The 26,068-nt window shown below is 36.3% G+C and overlaps 1 protein-coding gene across 4 annotated transcripts in view; it reads left to right on the forward strand.

Annotated features, from left to right (window-relative positions):
- c24h8orf34 (chromosome 24 C8orf34 homolog) overlaps nt 1–26,068 on the forward strand; it is a 66,199-nt gene that overhangs the window by 34,131 nt on the left and 6,000 nt on the right. For 3 of the 4 annotated variants that reach the window (XM_043225640.1, XM_043225642.1, XM_043225643.1), the window contains 5 exons: nt 4,124–4,259; nt 9,459–9,541; nt 10,752–10,825; nt 20,566–20,695; nt 25,011–25,483. In XM_043225640.1, the coding sequence (XP_043081575.1) occupies nt 4,124–4,259; nt 9,459–9,541; nt 10,752–10,825; nt 20,566–20,695; nt 25,011–25,483 (896 nt within the window). The remainder of the gene's footprint in view (nt 1–4,123; nt 4,260–9,458; nt 9,542–10,751; nt 10,826–20,565; nt 20,696–25,010; nt 25,484–26,068) is intronic. The other variant, XM_043225641.1, reaches the window with a different exon arrangement.

Genomic DNA, 26,068 nt, shown 5'->3' on the forward strand with positions numbered 1-26,068 from the left:
ATATATATATATATATATATATATATATATATATATATATATATATAAACATGTTTATACTTTTATATAACGAATTCATGTTGATTTTGGAAAATCTGAAAAAGTTTCATAGGCCCTTTAAGAACATATTAATTTGTTTATTTTAAAATAGTGTATTCCAAATAAACACATACATCTATTGTGGAGATCTATATCTATATATATATATATATATATATATATATATATATATATATATATATATATATATATATATATATATATATATATATATATATATATATATATATATATATATATATATATATATATATATATATATATATATATATATATATATATAGATATATCCACAATAGGGACACCTTTATATTTAAATTGCTTTGTTAAATGTACGTCCCCCTCGGCCCTTTTGCGATGGTGTCTGTGATCCTGTTCACAATGTCCTTCACAATAATACTTCATTTTTTTGAATGTTAGTTTGGGGCTGTCTAATCTATGAAGGATATATGCAATTCTCAATGAAGATAATGACCACTTTTTTTCACACTGTCCATCTGATTAAAAGATTTAAAATACATCGGACTAAATTGAGTTCATAGTTAACAAGATTATTTTCAAAGCCTCACCACTCTCTTTGTCTTACGTTGTCGACAGGCTCTAAATTCTCCGATAAGACTGTGAAATTGGTGTCTTCATGTCAAGCTTTATTTCGCAGCTTTGCTGGATCGGCAGTTCTGGCAGATTTATTAAGGAATGGCAGTGTACCGTTTAAAGAGCCTGCAGACACCTTTGTTTCCCTCTGCATCAGTTCTTTCCAAATGTATTAGAAGAAAAGCCCACTCTGCAGTCTCTTGCTTTACTATGGCAGGAGTTCAGATCCCTGTCAGGCCAAAGAAGGACTATTCCAAGTCTTACAGTCCACTTCTGGCTCAGGCATTGGTGCATTTGTGAAACAAGCAGCTTTAAGCTCACATAAAAGAAGAAATTAGCCAAAGCTCTGTGGGAAAACACTCACAGAAAGACTTCCAATGGAAGGCCAATTAATTAGGGTGGGTTTTTATGATCGCAGTTTCTTGCACACTGACCCCCTTACAGAAAACTTGATAATATGAGCCAATGATTTGTCATAGTCTTTCCTATTCCTTGATAGCGTGTTGAGGTGTAAAGAATAACTGTTATACACTCAAAAAAGTGCATACATTTTTAAATGCATGTATTTTAATTACTAAAAAATGTAAAAAAAGAGTTTTAACATAAAGTTAAACTTTAATGTGATGCAAATTTGTTATCCATGCATACATTTACAAAGGTAAAGCAGGAAGTAAATACACCACTCTTTCTACATTTTGAACATCATTTTTTAAATATTTTTAAACATTTGAATCATTTTTTATACATTTCGAACCAAAGTTAACCAAAGTGTTTATACACAATGACCGGGTTTATATAGTTGTCGTCAACAAATGCAATTTTATTCAATCTCATACATTTTTATCATTGTTCTATAACTAGATATTATAAACATGTTTATACTTTTTTTAATGGTGCAAACCTAATTGTTTGAAAAAATGTGAAAAATTGTTTCATAGGCCCTTTAAGAACATATTAATTTGTTTACTTTAAAATAGTGTATTCCACATAAACACATAAATCTTTATTGGGCCTTATATTTCCCAATATTACTATTTTACTGTATTTTTGATCACAAATGCAGCCTTGGTGAGCATCAGAGACCTTTCAAACCTTAAAAAAAAAAATTCTAAAATACCAAAAATGTTTGTGCTCAATTCAGATGCATGAATCCTAAGTACAGGTCTAAACATATTTAGTTTTAAATATTTCCACTCTTTTTCATTTTATATTCTCTCAAATTCGAAATCTCAGCCAAATTACATCAGCATTAACAAAAACGCTGTCATATTGCTCCAAGTGCCCCCCTCAGCGTCGAACCACACACCCCACATCCCAGTCCGAAAAGAGAGACTTTCCCACGACGGACAGCTGTGTTCTCCTGTACAATGCTGCGTGTGTGTATATGAAGTGGCCTCTGGCTCTCTCTCTCTCAGCTGGATCAGACCTGCGATGATGAATGAGGCATGTAATATCACCACACTCGCTGGTATTTCACGAACAAGGCAGTGTCCGCATTCCCGTGCCGAGCGGACCTCCTTTTTACACAAACACATGCTTTCCGTGCTTGCACAAAGACTCATGGGAGAAATCTCGTGTTGACACCATGGAGCTTTCGCACACAAAAAGGTGCGTTTGGGGGGGGCTTTTAATTGTGACTGATAAGTTATTTCCCGCCGGGCCCCTTCCCACATCAGCAGCTCGAACAAAAAGACGAGGCAATTGAGAGACGTAAAGTGAGTCGAGTCAGAGTTTCGTGGATGAATAGGCCAAGTCTAATCCCTGCCATTAGCTACACTTACTTGTCTTACAAGGTGTTTTTTTTTTCGCTGTGTCCTTCCACATGCTGTCAGCTGGCTGTGCGGTCTCAGCGTAAGTGGTACGCTTGGTATATAACACCTACAGCCACAGGCACGGGAGGGAGGCGCTGACCTCACGGAACGCGACTCACTTTCCCCCGCCGCTCCAAGTTCTTGCTAGATCATGATGTTTGTGACATGAGAACGAAACTCCCTGTGAGAAACCTGCTTTGTCAAAGTGGCATTATGAAACAGATTGTTCCGGCTCTGAAATGAGATTTGATGAGGCATGCCAAAGCTATTACACACGCACCTGACCATACATCTATTGAATTATATAATAAATACACCAAACTGTAAAATTGGTTTGCTGTATTGGCTGCTTAGATGGTTTAGTTACTCAGTTTTAAATGTATTGTAAAAATATGAAAATGTGCATTTACGTTCTCTGTTTGAATTTGTTTTAAAATGTAATTTATTTTTATTGTTTTTTCAGATGCCATTACTCCAGACTTCAGTGTCACATAATCCTTTAGAAACTTATCTCGTAGCGCTTTGCTTCGCACATGTTATTTTATTATTTTAAATTTAATCATGTTCATTTACTACATATTTGGTAGCTATCTGCCTTACACCAGGGCCAAATTGGACTTTGATTAGGGACCACCTGATTATACATTGTTCTTTACACGAACTGGCTTATGCTAGGTTAATATATAGATGATATTAAAACGTTAATAGTAGAAGCAGCAAAGCACACCAGGTCTTTACAGCTTAAAAATCCAGCTTATTTATACAAATGAGCTGGGAAACTCTGGGAAACGACCCAGCTTTCACCCAGCAGCCCTGTTGCGTGTTGTAGAGGCACAGCTGTAGTGTAAAGAGACGCACATCTCTCAGATCCAGCCCTCTGCACCTGTTATCTGGACGCAGGCGAGCATGCTGTGAGCATATGCTGTGAGAGAGTCACCAGTGACCTCCCGGAGTACAGAGTTGCCCATCTCAGTGTGTTAGCTTTGTTCATTTCTCTGTGTATTGTATTTTCTCTTTTCTTTAGCATCCTATTTGGTTTGCGATTTTACATACCGGTAATCGGAGAGTGTTGCTGAAAACCATAAAGTGCATAATATGAACAGCTTAAATCACTAAGATTCTATCAGATTTTAAAAATATGTTGTTGGTGCCTGTGCCTGTGTGTAACTTCAATCAAACCCAACAGATGTTCTATTTATTTTATTATTATTTTTATTTAATGTAATTTAACTTAATTATTTTAGAACAGAATGGAACATAATAGAATGAGAAACATGGATACAGTTTGTTGAGTTAACTCTGTTTGCAGTCCATGTAACCTTTATTCCTTTAAAAAAAAAAAAACATATTTAAATATAGGCTTAATGCTTTAAGATGTATATCACAAAAATAAAAATAAATAAATAAAGAAGAGAGAAAGAAAAAGAAAAATAAGAAAGAAAAATGTCTCAATGTTGAAACATGAAAATATACTCTATATATTTTTCCTCAATTCATTTACATTTTCTGATTTATTTAATAATTTGGTAATTATTAAAAATATATATTTATTATTATTATTAGGTAGTAGTGGTACTAGTAGTAATAGTAGTAGTAGTAGTAGAAAAACAGTTGTTGTTGTTAAAATAATCCTCAGTCTTTCTTTGTCTGTCTCTCAGAGGATCTGGATGACCTGCGAATGGAGGGGGTCACTGGCCTGTTGCCGTCCGGCAGTAAGTTCAGCCAGGGCCGCAGCTCCTACTGTTCAGAGCCCCAGGCCAAAGTCACTCTCAACATCTGCTCAAGGTGTGCAAGGTAAATGTTTACACAGCTCAATATTTACCAACAGCTCTCTACTCAATGACTTCACCACACACAAGTCAAGCGGTGAACACAATGTGAAGAATGTCATCGTCGGGTCCTCAATAGAATACACTGTCATACATCTTAGTCAAGTCACGAGTCACGTATCCTGACCTCTGTTTGCTGAGAGGCCTCAACCCAACCCCTTTAAGCCGGATATGAGGGCCACACGCAGAATTCTCTGAGAGCCGAAGGTGAATGAGTACATGCTGAGGTAATGCACAGCGTTCATCTTACTGAGGTGACTATGACGTGTGCAGATGTTTTAAAACATTTGGGTGTTTCTTCAACTATTGGCACGTTTGAATGGTTAGAAAATGAATTATTTTAAAGCACACTTTTCATGCTTTCCACTAGTTAAATTAATTTTTCCATGAACACTGTTTAACTCTGATAGAAGAATATATATATATAAAATAACATATTATTAGCATATTTCTATTTAAACATTCTGTATTATTATTTATAACCTATAATGAAACTTCACTAAACTTTGTTTATGCACACAACCTTTAAAAGTGTGGGGTGTGCCGTTTTTATTTATTTATTTTTTTTGTATTACAATTCAGAAGAAATATTTATATAATAATGTACGTACAGTTTTATTTATTCCCATTATGGAGGCGAATTATCTGCAGCTATTATTTCAATGAATAATGCATGCTTGCCTTAAAATAAAATAAAATCTAGTTTAGATCATATTTTAAACATGTAATATATATTTACAGCTGTTTATAAAGAAATATTTAAAAAGTAGCACAGCAAAGGAAAAACCAAAGCAAATGGTTCAAGACATATAAAAACAAAGACATCAAATAATAATAAAAAAAAGAGTAAAAAAAAATGTATCCAGGACATAAAAGTGTCAAAAGTTGAAGAAACACCCATGGGTGATAGAAAAGCATTTTAGAAATCTGATTGCATTCATCAGACCCACGAACAGATAATCTTCTTCATTATCACTTGTTTTCTGTTTTTATTTCCTGTTGTGTAGTTTGTGGCTGGGCAGTATGATCACATTTCACACTGTTGGCTGTGATAGGGTGACTCAGAGCTCATGTCCGATGCCAGCCTCTGATAAGAAATAATCTGCTGGGTTCGATGGCTGCCACGCTCCTACATCCCCCCACATTTGTTTTGTTTGGCTCTTACTTTTAGGCTTTTCATTTCTGCCCCATATCAGATTCACCACAGATACTTTAGACATTCTTCACAGTCTATGAGATGCTGAACACATCTTTGCACTTTTATCACACGATCACCATTTGTTTGTGCACTATTTATCGCGTTGATGTGGAAGTTCGTTATATCACAGGTTAAATGCTCAGGATTGTGGATATGGCCCACCCCCAGTTCTTGCATTGATAATCTGAATAATTAATTCATGATTGGGATTGAATCTCTAATTCGACCTTTAAGTGTCTGTTTGTAGATCTGGAAGCTCTTCGTATACAGTAGACTTGCCAAACAGCAGCAGCTATATAATGTGAGGAAACAGATGCCCATCGCCGTGTGTTTTCTTCTCTGATTCTTTGCCTGGGCATGTGGCTACTTGGAAGACCCAGGCAGCATTCTTCACATTTTCTTAGGCTCAGACTTAGGAATCCTTTTATCTGGACATTTGTTATCTCAAGTGGTCAGTGAGTGAAGAACACAGTACTTAACAGCAGTCTGGAAAGTCCGGATGTTAGACACAAAATGTGTAATATTATACTTAAAGCCCATCAAGTTCATTCAGTGGATTCACTCATTTATTGGTGGTGTCTATACAGACAATAATCTGAATGTAAGTTTTATTCTAAAGTAAGAAATACACTATAGTTTAAAAGTGTTAAAAAGATTTACATAATGTGTGTGTGTGTTGTGTATGTACTGTATATACACACACACACACACACACACACACACACACACACACACACACACACACACACACACACACACACACACACACACACACACACACACACGAGATTAGACTTTTATTCAGACATTGTCAAAATACAGGCTAGGTCAAATTACAACAAAGGGGTCGAGGAAAAAGAGAAACAAACAATCCAGCATTCGAGCAAAAGTCCAGACTGGTGCAAACAGAGTCTGAAACAGCACAAACTAGAAACTAACACCAGGAGAGTGAAATATGCAGAAAATACTGGAAACTAAACAGAAAATAAACACAGAATGGCTTGGTAAAGTCGCTTACATTAGGAGAGTGCCAAATGCAATAAAGAGCAGCTTGAGCAGAAATGGAATGGATTTTAAATAGACAGGATAACGAGGTAACAAGGGGGAGGAGCTAATCAGTTACTAAGGAAACTAACAAGGTGGGTAAAGGAACAAGGGAACTCAGAAACATACTTAACATACCAAGACAGGGGAACATAGACAAAATCATAGTACATATGTATGTATTGTGAAAGTAAACTCTTTTTATAAATGATTTATCACAGTTAATTTTAATGTAACAACGTTGAACAAAAATGTTAATTTCAACAAAAAAAGGTGGAAGGTCAAAATTCCACATGACAAAAAAATAAATTTATAAAAATAAATAATGTAAAAACCTCAAAATTCAGCTTTGTACAATTAGAATAAACTATAAATATTGTCTACAGCTATGTTCTCATTCACAGTCTGCAGCACTTTTTAAAGTTTTATTAATGCTATTAGAAGCAAATAAAATGCAATAAAATAAATGTTATAGTAATATATAGTTACTATAATAAAAACTATAGTCAATGCGACTAATTATTTTTGTCGAATTATCCAAATTTCATGTATATATTCTCAAACGTCTTCTCAGATTCAAGCAAACATCAGCCACACTGAAGCTTAAACTGATTATGAAATGTAAACTTAAATGTTTCGGCATTACTAAATCTTCTGCAAGAATTTGACCCATTATACAACAGTGTGGGGAAAAGGTCATGGGATTTATTCCTTATCTGCCAGCGTCTGTCCTCTTCGAGTGATGGATGAGGTGGTAGACTACAGCTACACACGCTTAGGAAAAAGCTCATCTGGATGTAGCAGAATCGCTCTCCGGTTTCATCTACTCCCTAAATTGGCAACAGATACTACAATTCTATGGGGTACATAAATAAAAAATTGCATCTGATCTATCTCAGGACACGAGAGGGTACTATAAAAGGCATAACTGTTTATGAAGCACAGAGTAGCTTTTTTAAGCGAACCTGAGCCGCAGCTGCCAAAAGCATCCGAGATCCGAAGCCTCTCTGCTATTATAGGGGGACTGACCCGATCAAGCACAGCTGTATGAGTCATTCACCATCATTATTTTAATTATTCATTTCAAAAATGAAGTCGTATGAAAAGGAACTGCCTCAGATGGTGGGCTAGGCCAGATCTGGTTTTTCTCAGCGGCTTCTGTACATATGAGAGAAAATGAGGGAGAAACTTGTAGGTGGATTTGATATATGGATACACGGACAGAAAAATAAAGTCAAGGAAGCTGCAGGTAAAGCGGTAAAATGAGAAGCAGTTCTTTTCTTTTGTGATGATCATGCTTATTAGCTGCCCTGATTGCTTACGGGAAAAGGCACGCAATGGCAACGCCGAGAAATGTGAAATAAATCAAGCCTATAATTTGCTAAGTACGGCATTTGGTGATTTACAGTTCTGAAGTGAAAACGCTTCAAAATAACAGATTGAGAATACGGCATTGTTGAAGAATAAGGTATGACAATTACACTGCTGTAGGTCTTTATTTTCCACTCTAGGAAATTTGTGAGACTGGAAGGTTTTAATTGGATGCGCCTACTTAAATCACCTGGTATGATCCTGGCCACACAAAACTTTATTTTTTTTTAGCAAACTGATATTTTTCTGCTTTAAAGGAATAGTTCACTGAAATATAAAGACATGCTGAACATTTACTCCAAGATGTAGATTATTTGTTTCTTCATTGGAACAGATTTGGAAAAATTTGGCATTATATCACCTGCTCACTATTGGAGTGAATGGGTGCCATCAGATAAAAAAGAGTTGATGAAAACGTCACTGATATGTACCTTTAATGTAACAAAATGGACCCTTTACGTGCAAACATGTACCTTTTGAAAAGATACCACCCCAGTGACATGTTTTTTGGATTGCTTTTGGCTGTAAATGGTGCTTGATTTTTCCATATTTCATATTCAGACAAAATTGCTTTTTCACTGGAGAAAGCAATATTAGAGTATTTGAGCAGCGTTTTGAAGTTTAAAAATTATGCATTTGTTTAAAACAAACATGCAGCTTTTTGCTTCACAAAATATGGACTAGAGGTTTACTTGTGAATTATGTTTTTATCAGCTGTTTGACTCTCACTCTGACGGCACCCATGCAGAGGATCCATTGGTAAAGCAAGTGATGTAAAGCCAATGTTCATCCTGGATCAGTATATTGTCACAAAATATTTTTTTTTGAGTGAACTGTTCCATAAGGATAACACTATATACAGTAAGATGATAAAGGGACAGTTCGCTCAAACGTTGTTGCCTTTCTTTCATTCCTAGACGACAAAAGGAGATGTTAGACATTGTTTATGCCATCAAGCTCCAAAAATGACAAAAAAAAGTCTGAAATCACCCACACCCTGAAATAGAGCAGCATCAAATTCTGCTTTTGAAGATGAGCAAATTGATGAGCATTTTTTTGGATGAACTGTACCTTTAAGAACAAGCCCTCTTTAGACAAGCTCCTAATCCCAGCATCCTCTGAGATAGGACATCATAAATGATGGGTGTTTGAGACAGCTGCTCAGTTTGGCGATTAGTAGATTGCTGTCAGGTCTTAAGTGTTCCCCTATGTTACGCTCTGTCTACATTCCAGCCTGCCCATATCCTCATCCTCCCCTGATAGTGATAAGACAAATAGACTGCTTTGGCACGGTCTCATCACCTTTTATGAAAAGAGACTCACTGTCTCCGCTTGTTCTCATCCAGCAAAGACACTGGGTAAAAATAGAGATTTTATTCGATACTGATCCATTACACAGTGTTCTTTTATAGCCTCGGCAGAGAGTTTACTCTGAAAGGAGAACATGATAGTATTTTCACTGTTATCTTCCACAGCTATCATAACTGTGGGGAGAAATGCAAGCCACTTATTTGAAATGAAGACCCATAGTGCTCAATTTGTGTTTTTTAGGCTTCAAGGGGACAGTCTAACTGCAAGGCCTGAAGAGGAACCAGCACCACATGTCCCAGAGCAAGCTGTGCCAGAAATACCTTGTAAGTATCTACAGTCATCACTGAAATTAATGGGGCATGGGACATGAATTTATTTATGGGATATAAAGTCAAACAAAAGGCCAATCCTAATATGTAAACCTTTTCGAAATTAAGATTTATACCATATGAAAGTTGAATAAATAAGCTTTCCATTGATGTATTTGGATAGGACAATATTTGGCAGAGATACAGCTATTTGAAAATCTGAAATCTGAGGTTGCAAAAAAAAAATCTAAATATTGAGAAAATCGCCTTTAAAGTTGTCCAAACGAAGTCCTTAGCAGTGTGTATGTTTTAAACATACTGTGTTTACTGTATGAAACTGACAAAAAATACATCTTCATGGAATATGATCTTAATTTAATATGCTAATGATGCTTTTTTTTGGCACAAAAGAAAATCGTTAAAACATAAATTTGACCCATGTGGCTATTGCTACAAATACATCTTTGCTACTAAAGACTTGTTTCGTGGTCCAGGGTTACATATATACTGTCACTTTTGATCACTTTCTTTTTTTTATGCACAAAAAAAAAAACTGAATAAAAAATAAATTAAATTAAATTAATGAATTAAAATAAAATATATAGGTAACTTTTTTTCAAAATAAGGAAGAAATCACATGGAAAACAAAACTGTAATATTTCGCTATTAATATACTTCTGGTTAAATAAATGCAGCCTGTTTAGGATACTTCCTCCAAAAACATTAAGTTTCTTATGTATAGCCTTGTGTAACCTTAACTGATTTATTAAATGCAATGATGGCAAACTTTTTCAAGTTATATTATAAAAAGTATAAAAAAATAAATGTTAAATAAAAAAATAAATATTTTCCCAGTTTGATATTATTCATTTATTTATTTATATTGAAAATTAAACTCAGTAAAGGACTTTAGTGGGCCCCTCTAGACAGACATCAAGAGCACCTCCCAAGTAGGCCTACAGACAACCCATCTTGCTCTTGTCGTCTTAAATCCCATATCATATCCAGAAAGAGCAGATTTATGTATCAGGTTTTGGAGTCTGCTGAAAGGGGCAGCCTGTTAAAAATTAGTCTTTTAGTTTGGGATTCACTCACGCTTACTGAGGAAATTTAATCTATCCATTGTCTCTTGAGGGGCCCTTTGGTGTCGAGTGTGGGAGAGTATTGTGAATGTGTGTGTGTGTGGTAAAGGCTTCATTGTGGGTTTTTTTTGCTTCTGGATCAGGTCCATTACCCGCGGTGACAGAAACCCTGACAGCAGCAGAAGATCTGCAGACGGCCTCTCAGGTGACAGGGCCGGTAGGTGATCCTCACCTAGCAAAACTGTTCATTATATAACTTTCCCCAAGTCATTAATGTCTACAGCATCATCTCCATTGTGAACGCTGTCAGAGGGACAGTTAAACCCACTTACAGGTCCGTCTCAGCGTGACTTGACTATTTGTCTCCTTGCTTGTGAAGCTAGAGGGGACGTTCATCTAGCCAAACCGTGAATAAGAGCTTATCTTGTGAAAAAGGTACCTTGTGTTTGATTAAAGAGCTATTAAAAAGGTGCAGGGTTTGGATGAACACGGACTTGGCGGTGTACCTGGTGAGAAAGCACGCAACGCTTGTGTCCTTCTCGCGGAGTATCGTGTTGTTGATGGAAAAGTGTTCGTTTACATTCAAAAGAGAGGTCAATGAGGACACCTGTGTTGTAGAAATCCCCCATTCCATCAAATCTGTCAGCAACAGCCACCAGAGACCAGAACAGACGTCCAACATGGAACTCAATAACAGGAGTCTGGAGCCTTTCACACAGAACATGTTTTCGTCTTCAAAGACGAAGAACAGAACGCAAGGGTCAATCTGTCTATCTGTCTGTTTATCCATCTATCCATCTCTACAGAATCATCTATCTATCTATCTATCTATCTATCTGGAAGGCGTTTTTGTTGACAAGTTAGCAACTTTCTAATTAAAATGAAAAATATTTTTTTTTCTAGAAATGTGTTCATACATTCAAATTATTCCTTCTGTACAATTTTTATTTACAAAACAAGGACACTTTTCAGCTGTTTAGAATTCACTGCAGTGTTACATGGTCCATGTTTACATTACTGTACACGATACAGTATTCCTAAATTGCCCCCATTTGAATAGATGATAAAACTGTAAAGTTAATTTCTGATTATTTAACCTAAACTGAGCTAGACAAGGATGTCTTTGAATTCAATAATGAATTGCCTTAAACTGAAAATTGAGTGTTTAATCTTGTCATTATACATTACTGACAATCTCTTGTCTAATTTGATACTGTTAAGTGCTTTGACACAACCTATATTGTTAAAAGGTGACTTGACTTGACTAAAGTTTGGTCACTGCTGTGCATTGGCCTTCCTGATCTTTCCAATTAGGTCAGCTCAATTGCAAAATTGCAGTTGTTCTTGATACAGATCATGTCTATTTCATTATATATTTTTGCAAAACAAATAAAAATCTCCATATCCTCCATATCTAATTATATCTTTAAAAGTGGGGTCAGAAAGTATGAATAAACTTTGGGATTCAAAGTTTAATTGAACTCTAAAAATATTTTAGAAAATTTGAAATGAAACGATGCTAGCTCAAGTGAAAATGCATTAAAGCAAAAGGGGGAGAAATGCAGTTCTAAGAAGTTCCAAAATACATTTACGTTAAAACATGGTATGAAGTTTAGCCCACACAGACTGCTGTTGTGCTTATTTTGTGAAGGAAAGAGTGACCAAATTGTTGAGAAATCGGTCTTATAGTGATTGCAAAAAAAAAAGATACTCCATAACTGAACTGACGGATGTGTTGTCACCCAGGGACACAGCCATAGAAAAACAATTAAAACCCACTCATACCTAAGTGAGCAACCCATCTCTTTTCCTTTAGTGTCTGACTCTCAAAATCTCATGGGAATTTAACTGTATACAGTTTTCTGTCACTATAGCAACCCCAAATTCCCTTTAACCCATCATGAAGTGGTTATTTTTCTATCAGCAGCAGAACAGAGAGTGCAGCTATAATTACAGAGTAAAAGTGTTGGAAAAATCTCTTTAGGAATCTTTTAGGAGTCGTGTGTGGAGCTTATGGGCTGAGAGCTCCAGACAGAGTGGCAACATCAGACGTGTGAGGCTTCTTCTTCGTCGCCCAGCGGGGACACCCAAGGAGCTGTGACTACCCTGAGAAACCGTACCACAGAGTAAACAATGCCGTCCGGACACCGTAGAGGGCCTCACACGCACTTGCGTCTGCTTTCTCATTCACACAGAAACATGCTCTTTACTTTGGCTTGCATTTTTAAGACCTGTCTCTCTTTCTGAAAGGAGAGAGACAGAGAAAGTGTGAAAGGAGGCCCCATCGTCTATAGATTAAACCGTGCCAGTGAGCTAAGAGCGAGACGGATAATGTTTCCCACATGGAGCGGCGTGTGTGAAAGGATCAGATCACCTACTGCTGCTTTTTAAAGCTTAATGTGGTTGTTTTCTGGTTAATTGCTTATTTTGGGCTCTATTTGAAAGGCAAATGCGATTTGTCTTCCTAATAGCTTATTACTTTAACTGGTCCTCAGGGGTTCTCTCGTCTTGCCGCCCAGAATGGCACGGAAAACAAACGTAATACTTTTATGAGCTGAGTCACTTCTTGGGACAACAATAGTCGTGGGCGCTGTATCTGTGTTGATCTCCTTCTGGCTGTAGCTCATGTTTCTAGCCTTATAAATGACGATCAAGATGGACAGAGCCGCTTATGGACTCCAGGTTGCATAGAGCATCTTGGGAGACTTCAGTTTCTTGTTGGCTTATGAACAATATTTATTTTTTACATGCATTCTGCTGCATTCAGATTTTATCATCTGTTTATATTATAACCTTTATTGATTTACTTCTGTATTTTATTGTATATGATTAAATTCGATTATATAAATTTATTTAATATACATATTCTTTTAAGAAGCATAAAATGTACCATAGAATGGAATACTTATTTGCGGTTAAAATAAGACAGAATTCATACATTATATTTTATTATTTAAAAATATTTTGTTGGTAAAAAAATAAATAAAATTATGTGATGCCATTCTAATAATTACCAAAAGTATCCATATATTTAATATAAATATATTATGATATTTAGAGATTTAAAAATCTATAAATATCAAAAAGCATTATTATAGCTGATTAGTTATGCTTGAGTTGTACGTTTTTTTTTTTTAACTATTAGTATTGTCAATTAAATTAAGTTTCCTTGCCAAAAGTAGGAAAAATGTCAGATAATATTTTAGAACCAATTATTCATCCAATTATTCAGGTCAATTTTTATAATTCTGAAATTCTCTATTCAAGCTTCTTTTTTATGTAAATAATCAGTTTAGTTCTTATAAAATGAGAATCAGATTGTATAATTTAATTTAACCTCTTCAGCCTGGCCTGGATGTTTCATTGTTAAACTGACTGTGAAGGAAGTATATAATTTTTTTCTGCATATGCTAATTACGTCTATGTCTGCATCACTGAAAGATTTGTTTTTGTAAGGCTGGAAAATGAGGATATGTGTGTGTTTTTTTTCCTATGGGCTTCACTTTTGTTGTGACAGCCTCCCACCTTGGCAGATCAGAAATATTTCAGCTTCAACCTTTTCTATTAATATTGGCCTGCTTCGTAATATAAGCCATAGCACGTTAATGGGTCTCTCTCATGTGGTTTCCGGTCTTGATTGTCTTAGTACTGGGGTGATATTAAAAAAACAGCCTTGAGGAGAGCTTGCTTTGACTGCGTGAGCTCAAACAGTAAAGTTTGGTCACGGCTGTGCATTGGCCTTCCTGATCTTTCTGATTAGGCCTGCTCATTCATAACATGGAAAAATGTAGTTGTTCTTGACACAGACGATGTCTATTTCATTATGCATTATTGCAGGAAGAAAAATCCTCCATTCCACATTTCAAGACTTATTGTTTCAGTCCTCTACTGCAGTCTGAATTTACCTCCAAGTCTGATTGCGCCTCTAATATACATTGGAGTCCTAAAGTCTGAAGCCACAAAAATCTGGGATTGAAAGTCTAATTTAAACCAGAAAATAAACACACTTTAGCCTTTAAAAAACGGAAACAAAGAAACAAGGATTGCAAGTGAAAACACAATTAAAGCAAAAGGAAAAGAAATCTTATACTTCTAAATTCCAAAAATTCCACTTAAAAAGCTAAACAGAAATATTATCACTATAGGTCATCAGAGTTTTGGACCCAACTGCACAAATCATGCAAAATATGCAAAAAATGACAGTCAGCTAAAGGCCTCATTAAGTCCAATATGTGCAGCTCTTTAATTTAAGTTGCTTTTTAGCATATAATAAACACTTATTCTGCATTACTGATTCTTTAATTCTACCCAATACCAAAACCTTTATTATTACGGTAACAACAAGGGAAAAAATAAAGAACACTTATTTACTATTTTTTTCCTTAATAAATTCTGAATTTGCTGCTAATTAATAGTAAGTATACTTGTTTAGTTTAGGTATTGTATAGGTTTAGGAATGTAGAATGAGGCATTAATATTTGCGTAATTACTACCAATGGCTATTATCCTAGCAATATGCATGCTAATAAGCAACTAGTTAAGATACCTTATAATACAGTTTTGCATAGATATCCTGGAACATGAAATCAGTGGAAAAATTAAGCAAAATTCTCAAACTGCACACAAAACTGATTCCCACAAAGCATGAAAAGTTTTGTTTTTGACCCTTGTCTTTTCTATCGCTATAAGATATTTATTCTTAAACAGCAACAGCAAAAAAGGATGTCGGTTGGTTATAAATTGCTCACAGATGCACTCTTTGCAATCCTTGCTATCAGTATTTGAAGTACTTTATTTAAACATTTACTTTAGCTTTTAGCAGGAAATGGATTATGTTTCATTAATTATATAAGCACGGAGATGCTCATTCTCTTGCCGTCTGTTTTCGTAGTGGTCTATACTGTATACCATCTGCTCTTGCTTTAGAAAGATGTTATTTTTACATGCATTGACAGGTGGAAATAAGCATCCTCTGTCAGTTTTCTGTAAAATGCTTTTCAGAATTCCACGTTATGCAGTCAGATTTGATTCACTTTAGTGAATTTGGACAAATAACGTTGAATTATTTTTTTTCCTTGCAACAGCAGGGGTGGCCACAATTCCTTTTTCTATATGGGGTCCCTGAGCTCTTATGGGGGGTCTGGGACCCTGCAGCTCCCCCTCAATTCAAACACTGAATGTAATTCAGGCAATTTATTAGATATATGCCAGAGGAGCTGACAGACTCCCCCATATATTCCGGCGAGCCATCTGGTTCATGTTTTTCACTCGTTACAAATTTCTGAAATGTTGTCCAGCTAACATAATATAGCGATAGCATTAACAAATTATTCAGTGGGCCTCTGGAACAAAGACATTTGTCAGGCAAGATGCAGGAAAACACACTCTTAAATGTCACACACCTGCCTGAAGCTTGTTATAGCAAATATACGTTGCTCACTGGCTAGATGTTTTTCACGTGTTTGACTTTGTTATAAACAAATTATTCAGAAGTGATCTGGTTGAGTGAAGTCATTTCAACAGGTTTAGTGTGAGCTCTGCAGGTTTGTGTTGTTTTCTTCATGTATAATCCAGGTGCACACAGTATGTCATGCTGCAGGGCTCTGTGCTTTAGAGAGTTAGACTTTAATCAGGTAATACATTTGTTATTGTCCATTTCCCTTTTGATTTTGGCACAGCGCCCGTGAATATTCACATTCATGCCGCCAACTTAAGGAGATTTAATAAACCATTGTGTTAGACTTCATTTCCGTCTGCAGTGAGCACTATTAGAGCACCAGAGGGGAGGTTTGTTTGTGTAGTTTTGTCCCATTTAAATCTGTTAGCGCTGAAATTGTATTTGATTTTGTTAATGGAAGTTGGGTCAAATGGATGTACGCAGATGTTTCAAGTGGCTCTTAATAGATGTGAAAAAAACACACAAATTGAAAACATAAGAGCTGTCTCTTACGTTTTCAATTTATGTGTTTTTCCATAATCAAATGCTATTCAGGGTTATTACACTTTGTATATTACTTTGTAAACTAAAACTAAAAATATTTGTTGACACAAATAATGATGAAAAATATATATAAATATTGTATTCAGAAACTAGAAAAAAAATTCAAACACACTGTAATAAATTAAATCTTAATAGTTTGTTGTAATATTAATTATTATTATTTTTAAATGTGACATGAATTTACTTTTGATTAATAAAAATCACCTCCTAATTTAAAAACACCACTGAGATATATCTAAAATATATCTAAAAACAAAAACAAAAAATCTGTCCATCTAAAACATCATTTGGCACGTCTTGAAAGCTGCTGCTAAGCATTAGACCAGAAACTTCCTTTGTCAGACCTTCAACTCAAAGGAAAAGAAAGTGAAATTATATACTGGACTGTTTTATGGCCAATTTTATCTCTCACATTCAGCAAACAAACAGTGGAAGAGGCTTTCAACTGGTTTTAGCAGCCCAGACCAGAAGAACTGATGCAATGCGGTCGGTGGTGTTTGCTTCCTTGTGCCGGGGTGGGCCACCGCTCTTTATAGTGACTCTCTTCCCTTGTGGCAGGTCGGTGTGGGCAGAACACAAGCCTCAGCGCTCTGTGTACATGCTAAACATCACTGTGGCTTGAGCCTGCGGCCTCCAACATGGCCGTAAAGAGCTGGCGCGCGCAGATGTGACAGCAGGCAATGAGCCAAGGCAATGTTGTCCCTGTGCGGTAAATAGACACAGGCCAGCAGCGATGGCAAATGTAAATCCTTGACTTTTCCTTGTGGTTTTTGAACCTGCTTCCAATGAACTGGACATTTCTGAACAATTATAATGCCGTTTGATGTGCGCAAGAGAAACGCCGCAGCTTTACTAGCCTGTTTAATGGCCTTTGAGAGCAAAGTGTTGTGCTTTTCCTGTGAGAATTGAGGTGAATGGTGGATCGGTCGGTACTTAAAATGCGAACGATCGTTGAATGGGCTCATATTTATTCTCAATCTGCATTTCATTTCTAAAGCAATTGGAACCATGCTCGCGAGTGGACGGAAGCCCCTTAAAAAGTGGTTGTAAGCTTTGGTGGACCAGTCGGCTTGCTCTTAATCCACAATTTCTCATTGCAAACGTAAAACAGCTGCTTTGTTTGGCCCGGTAAACAGCTTGTCTCTGATCGACTCCCACGAAACTGATTTGTTGAAACTAGTTTGACTCATTCTCTTCCGAGTCGCACGCACACATCACGATCAATAAAGACAAATGTCGCCGTAAACCGCAGTCGTGCTGAAGGGAACGGCACTGTGCTTCCCAAATATTGCTTCAGTTTGCAAGTATCTATTATGGGTTTGTATAGTCAATGACGGTTCTAAGTGGATCCAATAAACCTTCGAGAGAACGGATTGGCCAGTAATTCGGAATCAGGAATGAATCATCCTCGAATATTAACGCTGACATGCATCTCTTAACAGCAGCCTCATCGTTCATGAAACAGTTTCTGTTAACTGTCATTCACATTTATTTGTTGTTACTGTAAATGTAGATGCTTGTCTATAAAGAAATGTCAAAATATTTGTCAAGGAAGATTTTCTTCCCAGCATGTTTAGATGAATGGCGCTTTGAGGGCTGTGCGTCGAAGGTTTGTTTTGTTGCGTTAAAATAAGTACGTGTTAGTATAATTTTTCTCTATCTGTATGTATGGACATGACCTGACTGCGCTCTGTTTAAGTTAATAGTGCATTATGGGCCAGGAAACCGGAATCACCGTGATTATTTTGTTTATATGAATGTATCCTATGTTACTGGGGTAATTTACTGTCCCAACGTTGTTTATCTAGTTAGTGTGTTAGGTGTATAATGTGTTCCTGTTGTTTGTCTGTTATGTATCTGCTTATCTCTTAAAAGATGTCCACAAAGGCCGCATTTATTTTATCCAAAATGCAATTAAAACATATCATGAAGTATTAATTTATAATCACATTTTAAAGGGTTTGAAATCATATTGAAATCATGACCCTTTTTTCATGAAGTCAAAAAATTATTAAATGTAAAATTATTATTCTAAAGATCATTTAATTGATCAACATCTTGAGGCTTCAAAAATAAACCGTTTAGAAGCAGACGTTCAGCCAATTGTGCCGTCAAGTGTTTATGTTGATTTTTGTTGATTACTTGCAAACAATTATTAGTTTAGCTGTTTCTGATTAAGATTATATTATTTATAGATACTTTTCAGCACTTGTGCAATGGAAAGTGGCAGTATTACAAAGATTCAGCAAGCGTAAACAACCTTGGAAAAAAAAAACGGGTATTGCGAAAAAAGTGGGCAGTGTTCCTATTTATTTAACTTATAAAGGGAATTAAAATGCTTTATTTTTAGCAAATAAAACATTATACACAATAACCTGTACTGACATTACATTCAGTTAACCGCAATGGCTAGAAATATTGGTTGGATTTATTCATGATGTGTACAGTATGTATAACAGCTCCAGATGGCTGTTTAAAATGTTATGGATACAAAAACCGATCCAACATGTTGTAATCTTACCCACCCTCTCTCTTAATTGCGACTTCTCAAGTCCATCTGTTCTCCTTGGGGCATTAAGGATGTGTTTGAAAAATATACTGCAGATCTGCCTAGATTTAGTATGCTGTTGTAAACGAGACCAAACAAGAAGCAGCGCAGAAGGTGGAAGTGAAGGGCCGCGTGCATCTTCAGAGTGATGTAGGAGGTGGTCAGGCCTGAGCAGCATCTTGACTTGCCCTCGGTATTGTTCTGAACGACAGATGTTTCCCAGCATGGATGAGCGTATGCGTTTGCTGTGATATATGATTCTGCTTATGATCTGGTAATTGATGTGAGATGATCTTACGGGATTTTGACTTATAACGTAATGCTGTCCCTTAGTAGCAAACATATTGCTTCATGTAAGCAAAGGGTATTTCCTTCACGGTAGAAAGCAGCTTGCGAGTGTAACTCTATAGTGTACTGTAACAGTGTTATATATATGAAAGTTGTACAGTGCTTTTCTATAAAATTGTTCTTCGCTCTTTCTCTAGTCGTTTCACTTTTAAGGTCTTGTTCTCTAGTCTTATTTACAAATCATCTGAGCTTGTTACTACTGAAATACAATACCTAATGTTGAAGTTTAAAAAAACTGCTATTAACTTGTATATTAGCATGCATATTACTAACATATTAACGCTATATAAATAAAAATGATTGATTGACTCATAAAGCACATATTCTAAATGACCATATTAAACCTAAACTTAACAACTTTTAATAATCAGCAAATTATGAATTTATTGAGGCAAAAGTCATAGTTAATGATTTGTTAATAGTGAGAGTTGAACCTTAAAATAAAGCGTGACTGAATATTTATCTGTAATTCCTTTTGTTGTGTGGGGTTTAGTGCCCTGCTGTTACAACATTTAGCATTTGCATCCGACAAACCAGTGCCAGTCCAGTAATAATAACTAGATTTGTTATTAAAACAGTGTATCTTGTGTTGCACGGCAAGTATGGATGTTAGCAATAAGCAAAATCATTACACACCAATGTAATTTTGATTCATCTTTTGTTATGGTTTATTCTCCTTGAAGTCTTAAATTGAAAGGCTGTATTCTTAATCCCCAAACCGCAAGTTTATTATCGCAAAATAGTAATAGCACGATCTTTACGCTGCCCGTCATCATCCGTTCTCGGATCACTAGAGTTTATTGATTGTTGCTTCGAAATCCTGTAACCACTACTGAACATCTAGCACAGTGTTCACAAATAAAAGTTGAGTCCTAGCCGCCATCCAGACTTTCATCCCAAAGAACTGTGGTTTTCAGTGTTTTTCTAATTTCTCTTAAAAAATAATTGGCCCTCATTATAACAGATATGGCACAGTGTTGTAACCATAAGTCGTATGTAAAAAAAGGAGTGAAATTCAAAGCTAATGTGACTCTGTTTTGTGTGTGTGTGTGTGTCGTAGCGTCACCCTGTCTGGGCATCGGATGTGAAGCCGATCAGAGGCACGAGCCCGCAGACGGCCAGACGTGCTCTGCAACTCCAGGACTCGCTTTTCTCCAAAGAACTGGAGAACATGGGCAAGCATCTTGCCGGTAGGTTTTTAACACACAGACACCCACACGCATATAAAACAGGCCACCTTTCCATTACAGCCTGACACTGTCAAAGGCCACACATGTGAAAGTCTGTCTGCGAACGCAGGGATGAAGGTGTCTGATTGGCTAATTAAAAGCTGATCCACCTATTAAAATATGTCGGGAAAAACGGTGACCATCTTTGATTCATTTAATAATGCCACCACCGCACTAGCTTGTTAGCGTTGCTGTGAAGTGACAAATCTCTGTCTGTAGATGATCAAACTCAGCTGATGGTTTGATCTCACAGACCTCTATTAGACTTGTGTGTGTGTGTGTGTGTGTGTGCGTGTGCATGTGTGTGCAATGTTCGTTTCGTTTGGTAACCGCTTGAAAGCATTAGGCAAAACCTAAGGCACAAACAGCATCAAGCATTCCAACATGTGTTGCGCAGTTGTTTGTTTACGCATGTACTGCTTTTTATTTCATTCTCTGTCGCACACCGAATACATTTGAAACGCATTAAGTATTTAAGAAGGGCACTCTCACTAAGTCATCAGGGCAACAGCTGTGTGTATGTGTGTGTTGATGTGGGAGGTTGGCGTTTAAACGCGAAAAGTTAACAACCTTAGCAAAGTAGACATGAATATGTAGCTTTTGCACGCATACATAGTGTTGGGCAGTAGCGTCGCTACAAGTAGTAGTTTAAGTACATTTCTCAGTAGCTTCGTTGTTTTCGGAATCAAGTAGCTTTTCAATCGCGAAGCTCTATTTTTGATCAAGTAGCGCAGTTGCATCAACAAAAACTACTTTTACTAAAGTATTTCTGAAACTTGAGGTCAGATTAGAAATAGAAACCTCATTATTCTTCCCTCCTCTTCAGTCAATAAATCTTGGCGCGTAGTTTGGAGCATCTCAGTTTGTCTGCAGAACTGTTGACTGAATAAGTACAGCGTTTTCTCCATTCAAGGAACACTACATTTCTAAAGGCTAATGTGATTTTGTTGTTGTGCTCACATACAGTAGCGACAGAAAACTGTATACCCTGCAAGCTCATAAAAACAGAAATGCATTGCACGTACTGCCTCTTATGTGGCGGCAATGACGGGAACAGCATCCGATGGTTAAAAGCTTTGCATTTGAACTTGATTTTCGTGACATTTTAAGACAGGCAACGATGCAAATAAATCTTAGCCAGGATACGTTTTTTAAAAAACTCTAATTTCTGTAATTACATTTATAATTATACTGTTGATCCATCCCATTACACCTTAACCAACCCTTAAACCTTCACATACCACCAAACCTGTCCCCAACCCAGTCCACGTGAATCAAAATTAACTATATTTATTTTGTTAGCTATTTTTGTGGTGAACAATTCATCGTTTTGCGGTGCAAGTCAATCCACAAAATAAATAAATAGTTTACCTTCATAATCTTTAAACTGAAAATGCTCCTCCCCTCTAAAATAACGGGTCATCTCTAACCATACCCCTCCAACTGTCAGTGTTCATTTCTGAACGAAATGCCTACTTTAAAACATCCAATCAATTTGCGGTATAAAAAAGCCACACCCTCTATCTTATTCTATGTTCTGCTTATCTCGGAAGTACTGCAGAATACAGAAGTGAAATCGGTCTCAAACTTCCAGTTCGGGCAGACTTTGAGGCTACCTAAAATAAAGTGTGACCAAAAAATGTAAAAAAAAATTTTTCTTTAACACAGTAACAACAATCATTAATAAATTGTTTCACGTATTTATTCATTGTATTAACCCATACATTGGGTTTTGGAATTGTAATGCAATTATTTTGCAAAAAAAAAAAGTATTCTCACATTTCTTGCCATAATCATTAAAGGGCAACATGAATGTGTATGTGGGAAGTATTTATCTATTTGTATCAAGTGTGCTTGTTATTTCGTGACTCAGTTGGTGGGAAGTTTATTCTGACATCATTTTGCGGGAAAAATCGTCCCTTCTCTCAGATGGCATTGATTTAAAGCCGCTTGTCTTTTGAGTTATATCTGAACAGAGTCATCCCCATAGGACCAGGCATTAGCCTCATTCAACAGCCTAATTTACCCCTTTCATGCTTTTATTAGCTGTTAATGTTCTCCGTGTTGAAAGCCAGGCTTCTTCTTTTATCTCATTATTACCTCAATTATGTGGTCAACTAAATCCTCAAGACTCCTTTTAATTTACGATCAAGCTGCTTTGTTTTTGTTTTAGGAATTTAAGAGCTTGATATTTGACTTGTGCCCAAAGGACAACGTTATTGCCTGTTTTTTAATGGCAGAGAAAAGCTTTCCGCCACTTTTGGATAAATAAAGCATCACTTTCAGCAAGCTGGAATTCCTCAGATCGCTCTCTCTCTCTCTTGAGCTTCCTCTACGAGATGAACTTTTTGAACAAGTAGATATTTAGGGAGAAAGTCGGGAATCAATAAGGTTGCATATGTTCTAAATGATGGGTTTGCGTGCTTGAGGATCGTAGCCTTGTGGGAAGCGCATTAGCTTTTTTTGATCACGAGATGTTTATAATAGATTAGACGAGCTGCTTCTTGTTAACTCTTTAAAGTCTTGGGGTCACTACACATGCTATGGTCTTTCAACCACTACGGTAGCTTTAGTAAAACTTAATTTTAAGGACCCATTCTCAGTATTAGAAGATAGAAAGTTTTCTCATTATGTATTCACCCTCACGTCGTTCCAACAACTCTTTGATTACCAGCATTCTTCCAAAAATCTTCATTTTCAACATAAAAGAAAACCCATACAGGTTATGAAAACGACATAAGGTTGAGAAAATGATGACGAACTTTCACTTTTAGGTGAACTATACCTTTTTTACTAGTTGTTATTAGCACGCATACTATCTTCCGTTCGTGATGAATGATTATTTATGTGTGTGTGGTGTTTACAGTGAAGGTAATTGGGATCTCAGCCTCCAGCGTCGACTCATTAGGACCCGTGAGCTCCACCGCAAACTCTTTCTTAAATTTCATGTTGGAAATTTTAAACACTGACATTTTTCATTCATGTCTTTATTTGGTAGGGCTTGCCATCATCGCAAGTGATTTATGTTTGTGTAATAATTTCACAGCTAATCCTCGTCACATATGTGTTTAGGTGAGAAATCGCTGGAAAACCTTCCTTTATGCCGTTTAAAATGGGACGAAATTACTTCTGATTGACTACAGACAAAACAATCGTATTATCCATTCACACAATTAACTGTATCGTATATCACAACAATCTGGAATAGTTTCCGTAAAGGGAAGCAATTACAAGAGCAGTGTTATGCAAAATGAGAATTTGCTCTATTACATGGGTAATCTGGCATGTGTTTCATATTGAAAACTATCGTGATGTTTCTCCAGAGAAAGAACTGTTTGCTTACAAGTCAAGTAGTCAAGGTTTCTGAAACACAAATCAAACTTGTACATACTATTTATAATATGTCACAAGTTGTTTCCTCCGAATCCTCAGTTCCTCTCAGACTGAACACTGGTTGACGCGTCCAGATGTTCCATCTGAAAATGTGCAGCAGACTTGCATAAACAAAAATATTTGACTTGCTACCAAGCAAACAAATATATTGACATGAAGCAGGCCGTATTAAACCGCTCTTGTACTCGTACAAAGTAAACATGCCATCCAATTTACACTTTACAGCTGACAATAAATACTGCTGCCATGACTGTGAAAAGACCTCGGCAAAACTTCAGGAAATTGTTTTGGTGGTTTGTTAATGGGAATCTATGAGCGGTGAGTCAATATTCTACGTCAATACACTGATGAGTTTTAAGGCTGTTAGCGTGTTGAATACATGCTGAAAAAACATGCATGCATATTAAATACATTATATGTCTGCTGTGTGCTATAAAAACACATATATGTAAACAAAAACGTCTATCTTGCATGCAATTAATCAATATTAATAATTGGACAGCACTTATATAGACATGTTAATACAAGTAAATATTTTCACAATATATGCATGCATGTGAGCGTATTGATATATACATAATAAATATACGCACAATGTAACACAGACTTATATAACAAAAACCTGGATGTGCTTAATGCTTAATTAATTGTTTGACAACCCTAATTATATTACTTTTGGACTTGTTTGTTTATTTTTAGTAGCAAAAAAAAGTGAAACTTGTACATTACTAGTTACTTGAAAAAAGAACTCACGTTACTTGTAATGCGTTACCCCAACACTGGGCATGTCCCACGTGACCTATGACCAAAATGTTTACGAAGCCATAATTGTTATTGTCCCCTAGATGGTGATTCTTTGCTTTTATTGTCTTGATTTCTACAGAGGTGGAGAAGGACTTAGCCAAGCTGGCAGAGCAAGGGAAACTGAACCGAAGTCCAAACAGCCCTCATAGGAGTTTGCTTTTAACCCCCCTCTTCCACACCACTAACACTCTGCCTGTGCTCGGACAGACGTCCAGACCACAGTCTCCCAGCAGCCTTTCCACAAAGACCACAGGCCTGCCACTTCACAACACTAAACCCACAAGCCTAGTCATGGGCCGGACATCTCCCAGCAACCCCAGCAGCCGTGCCCAGACCCCTAGTGGAGCACGGACGCCCAGCAGACCTTTGACCCCTAACAGTCTCATGATGCACGCTTTGACTGCCGGTAGCCACGGGAACAAAGAACGGGTGTACGGGCGCTCTAGAAGCAGACCAGTCACGCCGACCGGACAGATAACAAGACCCATCCTCACACCGCCGGGCTTGAGCACCACAGATTTATACGGAGGACTGTGGAGCACATTGACAGAGGTACACATCAACAACATTATTATATACAATATAGATTTTAACTATGTTTCATAAAAAAATAAAAAAAGTAAAAAAAAGTTATATCGTAAAATGTATAATATTCTATATTATATATAAAATGTGTATAGAAATATTATACAATTATTTAGATATTTTTAGTGAATAGTTGCGATTAATCATTGAATAAAATAAGTTTTTGTTTACATAATATAGAAGTGTGTACTTTTTATACATGTATATATTTAATAGAAATATGTTATTTTTATATATTAAATATATTTATATATAACATAAATTCTAATAGAAATAAAAGTATATATACACGTATATATTTTTGAAATATATACTGAATGTGTGTATTTTAATATACATATACACATAAAAACAGTATGCATACATATATTATGTAAACTAAAACTTACTTTGGATGTGATGAATCGTTTAACAGCACTAGTTTTTTTTTTTATTTCGGTTTCTATTAACAATATTGACCATGAATGTGCTGTCATAAAAGGTCTTTAATCTAACAAGCCTCTTACTGCTTGGAAACTGAGGTCCAATTTTATGCACACTTTGAGAAAAAAT

This window comes from Puntigrus tetrazona, chromosome 24 (genome assembly GCF_018831695.1).
Source record: "Puntigrus tetrazona isolate hp1 chromosome 24, ASM1883169v1, whole genome shotgun sequence".
Taxonomy (NCBI): Eukaryota; Metazoa; Chordata; class Actinopteri; order Cypriniformes; family Cyprinidae; genus Puntigrus; species Puntigrus tetrazona.